Source organism: Scyliorhinus torazame, chromosome 14 (genome assembly GCF_047496885.1).
Source record: "Scyliorhinus torazame isolate Kashiwa2021f chromosome 14, sScyTor2.1, whole genome shotgun sequence".
In the NCBI taxonomy this organism is placed as follows: domain Eukaryota; kingdom Metazoa; phylum Chordata; class Chondrichthyes; order Carcharhiniformes; family Scyliorhinidae; genus Scyliorhinus; species Scyliorhinus torazame.
Genome location: NC_092720.1, coordinates 189,160,980 through 189,174,646, shown reverse-complemented (window position 1 = coordinate 189,174,646; position 13,667 = coordinate 189,160,980). Strand labels below are relative to the sequence as shown.

General features: G+C 50.1%; 1 protein-coding gene across 1 annotated transcript; it reads right to left on the bottom strand.

Moving 5' to 3' along the window:
- Nucleotides 1–266: 266 nt before the first annotated feature.
- Nucleotides 267–13,107, bottom strand: LOC140390298 (zinc-binding protein A33-like). The gene is made up of 6 exons (XM_072475341.1): nucleotides 12,590–13,107; nucleotides 10,177–10,272; nucleotides 9,837–10,070; nucleotides 8,196–8,218; nucleotides 7,970–8,085; nucleotides 267–1,480 (listed from the first exon to the last, which is right to left on the bottom strand). The coding sequence occupies exons 1-6, from the start codon at nucleotides 13,001–13,003 to the stop codon at nucleotides 930–932; spliced, it is 1,434 nt and encodes a 477-aa protein (XP_072331442.1). The 5' UTR covers nucleotides 13,004–13,107; the 3' UTR covers nucleotides 267–929.
- Nucleotides 13,108–13,667: the final 560 nt, after the last annotated feature.

The window sequence follows — 13,667 nt, the reverse complement described above, 5'->3', positions numbered from 1 at the left end:
CCGCGTTTCCTGAATGTGCCTCGCGGTACTGGTGAATAGTCGATGTATACAGCTCTGTGATTCACCTTTTCCATGTATCATCTGTGAATGCCAAATACCTGCTTTGTTTGCTCTTATTTATTGCCACACACAAGAATAAGATAAAAGATTGGGAGATTGCCAGAGAAAATGCAGTCAAACGGGAAGCGTCGCACCCAATGATGTACAGGGCACCCAGCATCATTCCGTCAAACGTAAACCCACAATACTGGGTGGCGAGTGAATCGTTATCTTTTCTTGCCTGCTTTATTTAGGTACGTTTCAACTCTTTGCAAGCAGTAACAAGTTGCCAACAGGCATTATAGCAACAAAAATACTTCAGATAACATCGCAAGCACGCACATAATTTTGCAGTGGTTCGCACCTTGAGCACAACATTATTCTCAAGCATACAGAGCCTGAATGAGTATACAGATAAATATGTTACAGCCATGGATACAAAACATTGGATACAAACAGCACAGTTTTGAAAGTAAAATGTAAAAGTTGCCAGAGTCCCAGATGACCATAAGCTGCTTTCCCCTTGAAGGAGAGAGCTGACTGGTGGTGATTTAATCTGCGGATCACAACACCTTCAGGCGAGGGACAGGAGGGGACGGGGGGGGGGGGGGGGGGGGGGGGGGGGGGCTTCATGAATAACGTCAGCCAGTACGGGAAATAATCCTGCGCTGTTGACATCGCTCTGCATCATGAACCAGCCAACTGAGCTAACCGGGATTAGAATAGATCGGTTCTGGATGGCTGGCACAGACATGATGGGCCGGAGGGCCTCTTTTTGTGCTATATCACTCTGTCACTCCGCTGTTCTGGGCATGACCTAAATTGATGTTTGGAGGAGTTTACAGCTGCAGTCAGGCAGGTGGGTAGTGTGGAATTATGGGATGGTCCAGTTAGTGGCCTTTGACCCCACAAATGTTGAGTGGAGCTGAGTTTTCCCCGTCTTCATTGGGACCCGGGCAGAAGAAGGGAAAGAGGGTCTCAGTGAAAGTGTGGGTGTACGTGTGGAGATGGGACATGTTGTCCGCGTTGTAGAAGGACACCTGCCCGGCCTCACAGTCCAGGAACACCCCGATCTTCCGGGGACCTGCACTCAGCGTGAGGGGGGTCAGTGAGGGGGAGGTGCGGGCAACATAGCCGCATTTGGGGAAGAGCCACACCGTCCAGTATCCAACCTCAGGTGTCGGGTCGATTTCCCCTTTCCTGACCACAGATTCCAGTGCCACTCCCAAGCCCCACCACGTCTTATTCCCCACCTCCACTTGCCAGTACCATTTCCCCGTTGCAAATCCCTCCGTACCCAGGAGGAAGGCCCCTCGATCAAACCTCTCTGGGGCATCGGGTAGCTCTTGCTGCTTGTCCCCGAGTCTCACACTGGTCCGGTCCTCCGACACCGTGAGCCAGGGATTGGCTGTGTTTGGATCCAGAGTTAGAGAGGCTGGAGCTGGGGGGAGGGGGGGGGGTAATAATCATAGTTAGTGATTTAGTTTGTTGAAGTGGCATCACCTCGCCGGTCCTTTGCCCAACTCTTGTCAAACATCTGCCCAACCCCTTGCCAGTCTCCTGCACACCACCTCACCAGTTCCTTACTCACCCCCTTGTCAGCCCCCAACCACCTGCCCCTTCATCATCCCCTTCTCACTCCCTTGCCAGCTCCCTTTGCCAGCCTCCTGCCCACCCCATCACCAGCCCCCTGCCCATCTCCACGCAAGTCCCCTGCTCACTCCTTGCCAAACATCTGCCCACCCTCTGCCAGTCCCCTGCCCATCACATCAGACCCCTGTACATCCTCAACAGTCCCCTGCCCACTCTCTCGCCAGCCCCCTGCCCACCCCATTGCCAGCCTCCTGCCCATTCCCTCACCAGACTTCTGCCCACCCCCCTCTCCTGATTTATGGCAATTCAGATAATAGTTTGCCTTCCCGTTTTTGCTACCAAAGTGGATAACCGCCTTTATTGAAATTATACTGCATTTGCCACTAATTTGCCCACTCACTGAACTTGTCCAAATCACACTGAAGGATCTTTGCATCCTCCTCACAGCTCACCCTCCCACCCAGTTTTGTGTCATCCACAAATTTGGAGATATTCAATTTTGTTCCCTCCCCTCAATCATTAACATATATTGCAAATAGCTGGGGTCCCAGCACCGATCCCTGCGGTACCCCACAAGTCATTGCCTGCCATTTGGAAAAAGACCCATTTATTCCTACTCTTTGTTTCCTGTCTGCCAACCAGTTTTCTATCCATCACAATACCTCTAATCCCAAGCGCTTTAATTTTACACGCTAATCTCTTCTGTGGGACTTTGTCGAAAGGCTTCTGAAAGTCCAAATAAACCACATCCACTGGCTCCCCCTCATCAACTCCACTAGTAACATCCTCGAAGAATTCCGGTAGATTTGTCAAGCAAGTTTTCCCTTTCGCAAATCCATGTTGACTCTGTCTGATTCTGCCTCTGTTTTCCGATCCTTGATAATGGATTCTAGAATTCTCCACATGACCGATGATCGAAAGCCCATCAACGACTCTACTTTCTCAGAAGACTAAGGAAATTTGGCATGTCAGCTACGACGCTCACCAACTTTTATAGATGCACCATAGAAAGCATTCTTTCTGGTTGTATCACAGCTTGGTATGGAGCCTGCTCTGCCCAAGACCGTAGGAATCTAGAATAGGTTGTGAATGTAGCCAATCCATCACGCAATCCAGCCTCCCACCCATGGACTCTGTCTGCAATTCCCGCTGCCTCGGAAAGGCAGACAGCATAATTAAGAACCCCATGCACCCCGGATATACTCTCTTCCACTTTCACCCCTCAGGAAAAGAATACAAAAGTTTGAGGTCACGTACCAACCGACTCAAGAACAGCTTCTTCCCTACTGCCATCAGACTTTTGAATGGACCTACCTCGTATTAAGTTGATCTTTTCTCTACACCTTAGCTATGACTGTAACATTCCATTCTTTAGTCTCTCCGTCCTTCCCTATGTACAGTATGCATTGTCTGTATAGCATGCAAGAAACAATACTTTTAATTGTACTAATACATGCCACCCAGGTTGAGAGGGTTGTTAAGAAGGCGTACGGTGTGTTAGCTTTTATTGGTAGAGGGATTGAGTTTCGGAGCCATGAGGTCATGTTGCAGCTGTACAAAACTCTGGTGCAGCCGCATTTGGAGTATTGCGTGCAGTTCTGGTCACCGCATTATAGGAAGGACGTGGAAGCATTGGAAAGGGTGCAGAGGAGATTTACCAGAATGTTGCCTGGTATGGAGGGAAGATCTTATGAGGAAAGGCTGAGGGATTTGAGGCTGTTTTCATTAGAGAGAAGAAGGTTAAGAGGTGACTTAATTGAGGCATACAAGATGATCAGAGGATTGGATAGGGTGGACAGTGAGAGCCTTTTTCCTCGGATGGTGATGTCCAGCACGAGGGAACATAGCTTTAAATTGAGGGGAGATAGATATAAGATAGATGTCAGAGGTAGGTTCTTTACTCAGAGAGTAGTTAGGGCGTGGAATGCCCTGCCTGCAACAGTAGTGGACTCGTCAACACTAAGGACATTCAAATGGTCATTGGATAGACATATGGACAATAAGGGAATAGTGTAGATGGGCTTTCGAGTGGTTTCACAGGTCGGCGCAACATCGAGGGCCGAAGGGCCTGTACTGCGCTGTAATGTTCTATCTTCTATGTTCTAATAATAAATCAAATCAAAATGTTAGGCTTACTGGTCTATGATTCTGTTTTCCCTCTATCTTTTTTTTAAATTTAGAGTACCCAATTCATTTTTTCCAATTAAGGGGCAACTTAGCGTGGCCAATCCACCTACCCTGCACATCTTTTGTATTGTGGTGGCGAAACCCACACAAGCACAGGGAGAATTTGCAAACTCCACACAGACAGTGACCCAGAACCGAGATTGAACCTGGGCCCTCGGCGCCGTGAGACCGCAGTGCTAACCACTGCGCCACCGTGCTGCCCTCTACCCTCCTTTTTAAATAGGGAGATACACACTCCTGGAGAAGGAGGCAGATCCAACCTAATAGAATTCGAACAACCAAAGAACAAGGTGAACACCATATTAATGCTTCAGTTCAGCGTCCACCTCTGAGGGAGCCCTGCACCAGAATAGAAACAGAAAACGCTGGAAAAACTCAGCAGGTCCAGCAGCATCTGTGGAGATAGAGAAACAGAGTTTTGAGTTCGGTATGACCCTCCTTCTCCTGAAGAAGAATCTGTTGAGTTTATCCCGCATTTTCTGTTTTTATTGCCGATTTCATAACATCTGCATTACTTTGACCAGTAATCGTCAGGCTAGCACCGCGCGTGATTTCTCAACTATTCCCCTCACGCCAAATGGGACAAACCCCCAGCAGATACCAGGAAACTAGGCCATAGAGCAGGAGCAATCCCAGAGCAAACTCGAGGCATTCATCTCCTACCAGAACCTGCAGAAGAAACACTCCAGTACAGAATACCTAAACAATAAGACCTAGGAGCAGAAGTAGTCCAGTCGGCCTATCGAGTCTGCCCTGTCATTCAATGAGATTGTGGCTGGATCAGTCTCGACCTCGAACACTCTCAACCGCTACGATGACCGTTTTCATCAACAGCCACGAGACGTCCTGCCTAATCGACTCTGGGAGCACAGAGAGCTTCATACACCCCGACATGGCACAGCGCTGTTCCCTCCTCATCCACCCTGTTAATCAAAAAATCTCACTGGCCTCCGGTTCCCACGCAGTGGAGATAAAGGGGTTTTGTGTAGCAAACCTCACAGTCCAGGGAAGGGAGTTCAAAAATTTCCGTCTCTTCGTCCTTCCCCACCTCTGCGCGGCTACACTCCTGGGTTTAGACGTCCAGTGTAACCTTCAAAGTCTAACCTTCCAATTCGGCGGCCCTATACCCACCTTACTGTCTGCGGCCTCGTGACTCTTAAGGTCGAACCTCCTTCCCTGTTTGCGAACCTCACCCTGGATTGCAAACCCGTCGCCACCAGGAGCAGACGCTACAGTGCCCAGGACCGGACCTTTATTAGATCAGAGGTCCAAAGGCTACTGAGGGAAGGGGTCATTGAAGCCAGTAACAGTCCCTGGAGAGCTCAAGTAGTGGTGGTAAAGACCAGGGAGAAGCATAGGATGGTCATCGACTACAGTCAGACCATCAACAGGTTTACGCAGCTGGACGCGTACCCCCTCCCCCGCATATCCGACCTGGTAAATAGGATCGCGCATTATAAGGTCTTCTCCACGGTGGATCTCACGTCCGCCTACCAGCATCTCCCCATCTGCACTAGTGACCGCAAATACACTGCCTTCGAGGCAGACGGGCGGCTCTATCACTTCTTAAGTGTTCCCTTTGGTGTCACTAACGGGGTCTCTGTCTTCCAACGCGAGATGGACCGAATGGTTGACCAGTACGGGCTATGGGCAACATTCCCATATCTCAATAATGTCACCATCTGCAGACACGACCAGCAGGACCACTTCACCAACCTCAGAATATTCCTCCAGATCGCAAAGATCCTTAACCTAACGTACAATAAGGATAAATGCGTTTTTAGCACCGACCGTCTAGCCATTCTCGGTTACGTAGTGCGAAATGGAGTTATAGCCCCCGACCCTGAACGCATGCACCCCCTTATGGAGTTCCCCCTCCCTCACTGCTCTAAGGCCCTGAAGCGCTGCCTAGGTTTTTTTAGCTACTACGCCCAGTGGGTCCCCAACTACGCAGACAAGACCCGTCCCCTGATCCAAACCACAGTTTTTCCCCTGTCGATAGAGGCCCGCCAGGCCTTCAGCCGCATCAAAGCAGGCATTGCAAAGGCCATGATGCACGCCATCGACGAGTCCCTCCCCTTCCAGGTCGAGAGCGACGCGTCTGACGTAGCTCTGGCGGCCACCCTCAACCAAACGGGCAGACCCTTGGCCTTCTTCTCCCGTACTCTCCATGCATCCAAAATCCGCCACTCCTCAGTCGAAAAGGAGGCCCAGGCCATAGTAGAAGCTGTGCGACATTGGAGGCATTACCTGGCCGGCAGGAGATTCACTCTCCTCACTGACCAACGGTCGGTGGCTTTCATGTTCGATAATGCACAGCAGGGCAAGATAAAAAACGACATGATCTTGAGGTGGAGGATCGAACTCTCCATCTACAACTACGTGATCTTGTATCGTCCCGGGAAGCTAAATGAGCCTCCTGACGCCCTGTCCCGCGGCACATGTGCCACCACACAAGTGGACCACCTCCGAGCCCTCTATGAGGACCTCTGCCACCCGGGGGTCACTCGCTTTTTCCATTTTGTCAAGACCTGCAAAATGCCCTACTCCATCGAGGAGGTCAGGACAGCCACCAGGGACTGCCAAATCTGCGCAGAGTGCAAACCGCATTTCTACCAGCCAGAGAAAGCGCACCTGATAAAGGCTTCCCGTCCCTTTAAATGCCTCAGCATGGACTTCAAAGGCCCCCTCCCCTCCACTGACGGCAACACGTACTTTCTGAACGTGATTGACGAGTACTCCCGGTTCCCATTCGCCATCCCCTGCCCCGACATGACCACCTCCACCATCATCAAGGCCCTCCATTGCACCTTTGCACTGTTCGGGTTCCCCACTTACATACACAGCGATAGGGGGTCCTCCTTTATGAGCGACAAACTGCGTCAATTCCTGCTCAGCAAGGGCATCGCCTTGAGCAGGACGACCAGTTACAACCCCCGGGGTAACAGACAGGTAGAGAGGAAGAACGGAATGGTCTGGAAGACCGTGCTACTGGCCCTATGGTCCAGGAATCTCCCAGTCTCCCGCTGGCAAGAAGTCCTCCCGGATGCCCTCCACTCCATCAGGTCACTACTTTGTACAAGCACCAGACACCTCACGAACGTCTCCTTGTCTTCTCCAGGAAGTCCTTCTCTGGGACCTCGCTCCCAACCCATCCTGCTCCGAAAACACGTGCAGGCGCACAAGTCTGCACACGTGCAGTACCGTACCCCGACGGCCGACAAGATACGGTCTCCCTACGGGACCTCCACGTACTCCACGTACATTCCAGCCACCAGTCCCGCCCTCCCCTCCACCGCAGCACCTTACAGGAGGATCGGTCCTTCCACCACCCCTGCCTAGGCCCCCCCACCCACCGATGCCCCCCGCAGGCGCTCCCTTCCCAGGTCAGCCGTTTTCCCCACCAGCGCCGTCTAGGGGTGACGAAGCTGCCATGGAAATTGAAGCCACGCTCCCGGAGTCACCGACGCCCGAGCCTCCACCGGAGTCACCACCGAGGTGCCGGCGATCACAGAGGACGACCAGGGCCCCCGATCGACTGATTGCTTCATTTTAACTGTAATCTGTAAATATAAAACACCGAACGTACATAGCTCCCAGACGTGTAAATAGTTACTAAACACTGTACGGGGGTATTACGGTACCTCCATAACTAATTATATGTTATGTTTTGTAGTTGCTGGCCATCATCCCCGCCGGACATTTTTTAACAGGGTGTGAATGTGGTATTATAAATATTACAGTATCTGAGAGTCTGAAGTACCATTGGTAGAACCTATATGCTTGTCATTGGCTAGAGTGCATAATAGCTCCGCCCTGATAGGCAGGGTATAAGAACCCGTGCCGTCCCAGCAGCCCTCATTCTGTACCTGAGCTGCTGGGGAAAACATCTATCTTATTAAAGCCTTCAGTTGTACTACAACCTCGTTTTAGTGGTCATTGATCGTGCATCAGGAGGAAACCGGAGCACCCAGAAGAAACCCACGCAGACACGGGGAGAACGTGCAGACTCCGCACACACAGTGACCCAGCGGGGAATCGAACCTGGAACACAGGCGCAGTGAAGCCACTGTGCTAGCCACTGTGCTACCGTGCTGCCCCAAGGTTTGGGACCTTTACAGATCAGCAAAAAGCAACATAAGAGTTTTACCAGGGGTGATGGTGTCCAGCATTTCTCTCCACGCTGTGTACTGTAAAGGGCCATTGAACATCCCGAGCAACAGCTTCTCATCTGATAATGCCAGTTTGTCATAGTCTTCACTGGTCCTGCAAATATATATATTTTTTTCAAAGTTGATTTTTATCAAATTGACCATAAACATTTTGCTGCGTTATTTCACTAAACTGTGCTGATTTCTGGAAAGATATTTTCCTACCTCCTCCTCTGCGATATTTCCTCCTGAAATGAATAAAACACAGGTCTGAGTTAACAGAAGCTGACCGTCTCTATCCAGAGAGCAGAAATTATCCCAACATTATCAACAAAAAAAGCGAAGAAGTAAACCGGACTCGCGTAGAAAACCAGTGCTCATTTTTAAAAATATATTTCATGGGATTTGGGTTCCGCTGGTTAGGGTATCATTTATTGCCCGTCCCTAATCACCCCTTGAGAAGGTGGCGGTGAGCTGCCTTCTTGAACCACTGCAGTCCCTGTGGTGTAGGCACACCCACAGTGCTGTTAGGGAGGGAGTTCCAGGATTTTGACCCAGCGACAGTGAAGGAACGGACGATATATTTCCAAGTCAAAGTGCAGAGTTGAACCAGGTGGAGTTTGCCATGGTCACAATTCTCGATTTTATTTTAAATTAGCTGCCGTGGGGGATTTGTACCAGGGTCCTCATTAATTAGTCTTTACCATAACCAACATTCCATCATCTTCCCCATATTGCATTGTAAGCATCTGGTAAAAGGACGTGGCAGAGATAAGTGATTTCCATTGTGGCACGGTAGCACAATGGTTAGCACTGCTGCCCTCACAGCGTCAGGGACAAAGTTCGATTCCGGCCTTGGGTGACTGTGTGTGTGGAGTTTGCACTTTCTCCCCGTGTCTGTGTGGGTTTACTCCGGGTGCTCCAGTTTCCTCCCTCAGTCCAAAGATGTGCAGATTAGGTGGATTGGCCATGTTAAATTGCCCCTTAGTGTCCAACAGGTTAGGTGTGGTTACAGGGTTATGGGTTTAGGGCAGTGAATGGGTCTAGGTAGGGTGCTCTTTCAGAGGGTTGGTGCGGACACAATGGGCCGAATGGTCTCCTTGTGCACCACAGGGATTCTATGATTCTAAGTTCTGGAGCCTGACATCCCTTGTTTTTCTCTCTCTCTCCCCCCACCCTCCGCCCCTCCCTCCCTCACACAGGTGCTTGCCAGACCTGGTGAGTTTATCCAGTATTTTCTGTTTCCAGCACTTAAAAAGTTAGGATTGAAGCACAGATCCCTCCCTCACACTAAGACGATGCATGAACATGGACCACAGGAAACGTGCGATGAACACAAACTGGGTTACAAGGCCGTGCCAGCCCCTTTCTGGGTTTCTGCAGACTATCTGAGGCTAGTTCAATCACAAAAGCAGATCTGCCCTAGAAAGTACAAAACAATCGGGTTTACATTGTTTGCAATCGGGCAGCACAGTAGCACAGTGGTTAGCACACTGGCTTCACAGCGCCAGGGTCCCAGGTTCGATTTCCCCGCTGGGTCACTGTCTGTGCGGAGTCTGCACGTTCTTCCCGTGTCTGCGTGGGTTTCCTCCGGGTGCTCCGGTTTCCTCCCACGGTCCAAAGTGGATTGGCCATGCTGAATTGCCCTTAGTGTTCAAAAAGGTTGGGAGGGATTATTGGGTTACAGGGATAGGTTGGACGTGAGGGCTTAAGTAGGTCGGTGCAGACTCGGTGGGCTGATTGGCCTCCTTCTGCACTGTATGCTCTATGTTCTACATCATTTTCAAGTGATTCCTCAAATTGCTCCATTTATTTCAATGGTTTGCCATTACTTACTTTGCAACTAACCTGCATTATAATCCTCACCTTCAGAAACTTCATTCTGTCCTGTTGCTCCATCTGTTTCTGCAACTTGGAAAGCTCCTCCTCAATGGAATTTAAATTCTCCTGAATTTTCTGCAGGTTTTTCTCCATTGTGTCCAGAATCCTCGCCTCCTCCCTCCTGAGATCTCTGAGTAAACGCTGCTCTTTCTCAGTGAGAATCTGCTGCATTTTGCTGAACTCGGATATGATGTGTGTCTGCAGACTGCTCGACTGCTCCTGGCCAATGAAATGTGGGGGAAAAAATAATAATAATGTCCTGCGATAGAGGGGAACAAAGCTCACCCAGATTCCAGAAAATGGGAGCAGTTACCCCCAAACTTACCCTAACTTCAGAAATCTTCCGTATCTGTTTCAGTTCCGTTTCCAGAAACATCGATTTCTTCTCTGAAAGAGATTCTAAAGCTGATTTCAGCTGATCCTGGGATAGGGAAAGGAGATACAGGATGAAAGAGTCAGACTATGATAACGTGATCAAATAATCTGGTGATAAAACATGTCATACAGTAGAAAATAGAAACAAGAGGAGGCCATTCGGCCCTTCAATCCTGCTCCGCCATTTATTATGATCATGGCTGATTACCAAGTTCAGGACCCTGATCCTGCCTTCCCCCCATACCGCTTGATCCCTTTAGCCCCGTGAACTACATCTAATTCTTTCTTGAAATTACACAACTTTTTGGACTCAACTCTTTTCGTGACAGTGAATTTCACAGATTCACCACTCTCTGGCTGAAGAAATTTCCACTCACCTCAGTCCTGAAAGTTTTACCTCAATGTCCCCTAGTTGTAGACTTCCCCACCATCGGGAACATTCATTCACGGCTGGATGTGGTAGGACTGCAGAGCTTAGATCTGATGCGTTCATTGTGGAATCACTCAGCTCTGTCTATTACTTGCTGCTTATGATGTTTGACACACAAGTAGTCCTGTGTTGTAGCTTCACCAGATCGACACCTCATTTTTCGGAATGCCTGATGTTGCTCCTGGCGTGCTCCCCTGCACTCTTCATAGAATCAGGGTTGATCCCTTGGTTTGGTGGTCATGGTTGAGTGGGTTGAGGTTGCGGTTTGTGGTTGAATACAATTCTGCTGCTGCTGATGGCCCACAGCACCTCATGGATGCCCAGTCTGGAGTTGCTCGATCAGTTTGCAGTCTGTCCCATTCAGCACGGTGGGAATGCCACACAACACGATGGAGGGTATCCTCAATGTGAAGACAAGACTTTGTCTCCACAAGGACTGTGCGATGGCCACTTCTACCGATACTGTCATGGACAGATGCATCTGCAGCAGGTTGGTGAGGATGAGGCCTAGTACGTTTTCCCTTTTGTCCATTCCCTCAACACCTGCTGCAGTCCCAGTCTAGCAGCTATGTTCTTTAGGACCCGGCCAATCCGTTTGTGGTGGTACTACCGAGACACTCTTGATGAAGTCCCCCTCCCAGAGCATATTCTGTGCCCTTGGCACACAGCAAGTGGTGTTCACCATGGAGGAGTACTGATTCATCACCTAATGGTGGCTGGTACGTGGTAACCAGCAGGAGGTTTCCTTGCCCATGTTTAACCTGAAGCCACGAGACTTAATGGGGTCCAGAGTCGATGTTGAGGATTCCCAGGGCAACTCCCTCCCGACTGGGGCAGCACGGTAGCATTGTGGATAGCACAATTGCTTCACAGCTCCAGGATCCCAGGTTCGATTCCGGCTTGGGTCACTGTCTGTGCAGAGTCTGCTCATCCTCCCCGTGTGTGCGTGGGTTTCCTCCGGGTGCTCCGGTTTCCTCCCACAGTCCAAAGATGTGCAGGTCAGATGAATTGATAATTTGCCCTTAGTGTCCAAAATTGCCCTTAGTGTTGGGTGGGGTTACTGGGTTATGGGGATCGGGTGGAGGTGTTGACCTTGGGTAGGGTGCTCTTTCCAAGAGCTGGTGCAGTCTCGATGGGCCGAATGGCACTGTAAATTCTATGTTAAAACTATGTATACCACTGTGCCGCTGCCTCTGCTGGTATCCGCAGTAATGGTGACAGTGGTGTCTTGGACATTTTCTGTAAGGTATGATTCTGTGACCTTGACTATGTGAGGCTGTTGCTTAACTAGTCTGTGAGATAGCTCGCCCAACTTTGGCACATGCCCCCAGATATTAATAAGGAGGACAAGGTCACCAGGGATGGGTTATGGATTTGCTGTTGTCAGTGCCTGGTTCAATGCCAGGTGGTCCGTCCGATTTCGTTGTGTTTTCATAGCAGTTGAAAACAACTGAGTGGCTTGCTAGGACATTTCAGAGGGCATTTTACAGTCAACCATATTGTTGTGGGTCAGGAGTCACATGATTTCCTTCACTGAAGGGGAACCAGATGGGTTTCTTCCAGATGTTTTACTGAGTTTAAAATTCCATCACCTGCCGCAATGGAATTTGAACCCAAGTCCCCAGATCATTATCCTGGGTTTCTGGACTACTAGACCAGCAACAATACCAGCATGCCACCACCCCTCTCTGATGCAGGAGTACGCCAAGATCTGGCGGAGTATCCACCTCTCTCAATTTACACCCATTCAAATAATAATCTGCCTTCCTATTTTTGCTACTTAGTGGATAACCTCACATTTGTCTACATTATGCTGCATCTGCCATGCATATGCCCATTGACTCAGCCTGCCCAAATCCCACTGAAGCACATCTGCATCCTCCTCACAGCTCACCCTCCCACCCAACGTTGTATCATCTGTCCCCCAAGTTACCTTGTAGATTTCGACAGCTTCTTTAATGGGCATGAAGTTGTGAGATTTGTGTTCCCGCGAATCCCTGCAAATCAAACAGATTAATTTCTTGTCGGTTTCACAGAACAGTTTCAGTTCTTCCTGATGGTCCTCGCAGTGAAGTTTACTGCCCCCCTCTTCCGGATTCAGGTTCAATTTCCGAACTTTCTTCGCCAGACTGGCTAAATTCCTGTTGACGGTCAGCTTTCTGTCGGGAAACTCCTGCCTGCACTCCGGGCAGAGATTCCTCTGCCCCTGTTCCCAGCAGCCTGTGATACAGGAGCGGCAGAAGTTGTGTCCACACTCCAGTGAAACGGGATCGGTGAAGTCCTCCAGACAGATGGGACAATTTATCTCCTGGGTCCAGCTCTGGGGCGGCTGCTGCCTGGAAGCCATGTTCACACAACACAACACAACACACCCAGACACTTCCTGACTTTAACCCCGCTTTCGATTTCGGTTTCTTCCTCTACACCGGGCTCAATGAAGCCCTGATCAATTTCACTCGCCTTCAAGGCATCAATTTCTATCTTTAAATTGGCGCTGCTGCTTCCTGGGGGGAGGGACAATATTTCTGCCCAGGGTCTCTGGAGACAGCCCCCCCCCCCCTCCCCCGCCAGCGAATACATTCTGAAGGTGCGGGGATAATTCCTCCCAGCTTAAACGTTCTGCTGTCAGCGATAATTACCCTGCACAATTATACATTTACTGGACTACTAATCTTGGTCCATCCACCAATTCATCGAATCCGTGCAGTGCAGGAGGAGGCCATTCGGCCCATCGAGTCTGCACCCACCCTCCCAAAAAGGAACTCCACCTTGGCTCGCCCTCCGCCCCCCCCCCCCCCCCCCTCACCCCGTCCCCATAACCCCCACGCCCTGATCATGGCCGATCCACCTACCCTGCACATCTTTGGACTTGTGGTAGTGTTGCCTTTTCTGTGGCTCTACTGTAACTATGGCAATCAGTGAGTCCACCTATCGACTAAGGCAACCTGTACTTAACTTCAGGCACCCGGCTTAGATCAGAAAACAGTGGCCGCTGTTCAATTCTGGATCTC

What these genes read in the sequence shown, in the direction of transcription:
- LOC140390298 (XM_072475341.1), bottom strand. Translation starts at nt 13,003, where the DNA reads ATGGCTTCCAGGCAGCAGCCGCCCCAGAGCTGGACCCAGGAGATAAAT. An exon ending in AAGCTGTCGAAATCTACAAG is followed by an intron (nt 10,273 to 12,589) that starts GTAACTTGGGGG and finishes TCCCTATCCCAG; the next exon opens with GATCAGCTGAAATCAGCTTT. An exon ending in ACAGAATGAAGTTTCTGAAG is followed by an intron (nt 8,219 to 9,836) that starts GTGAGGATTATA and finishes TATTCATTTCAG; the next exon opens with GAGGAAATATCGCAGAGGAG.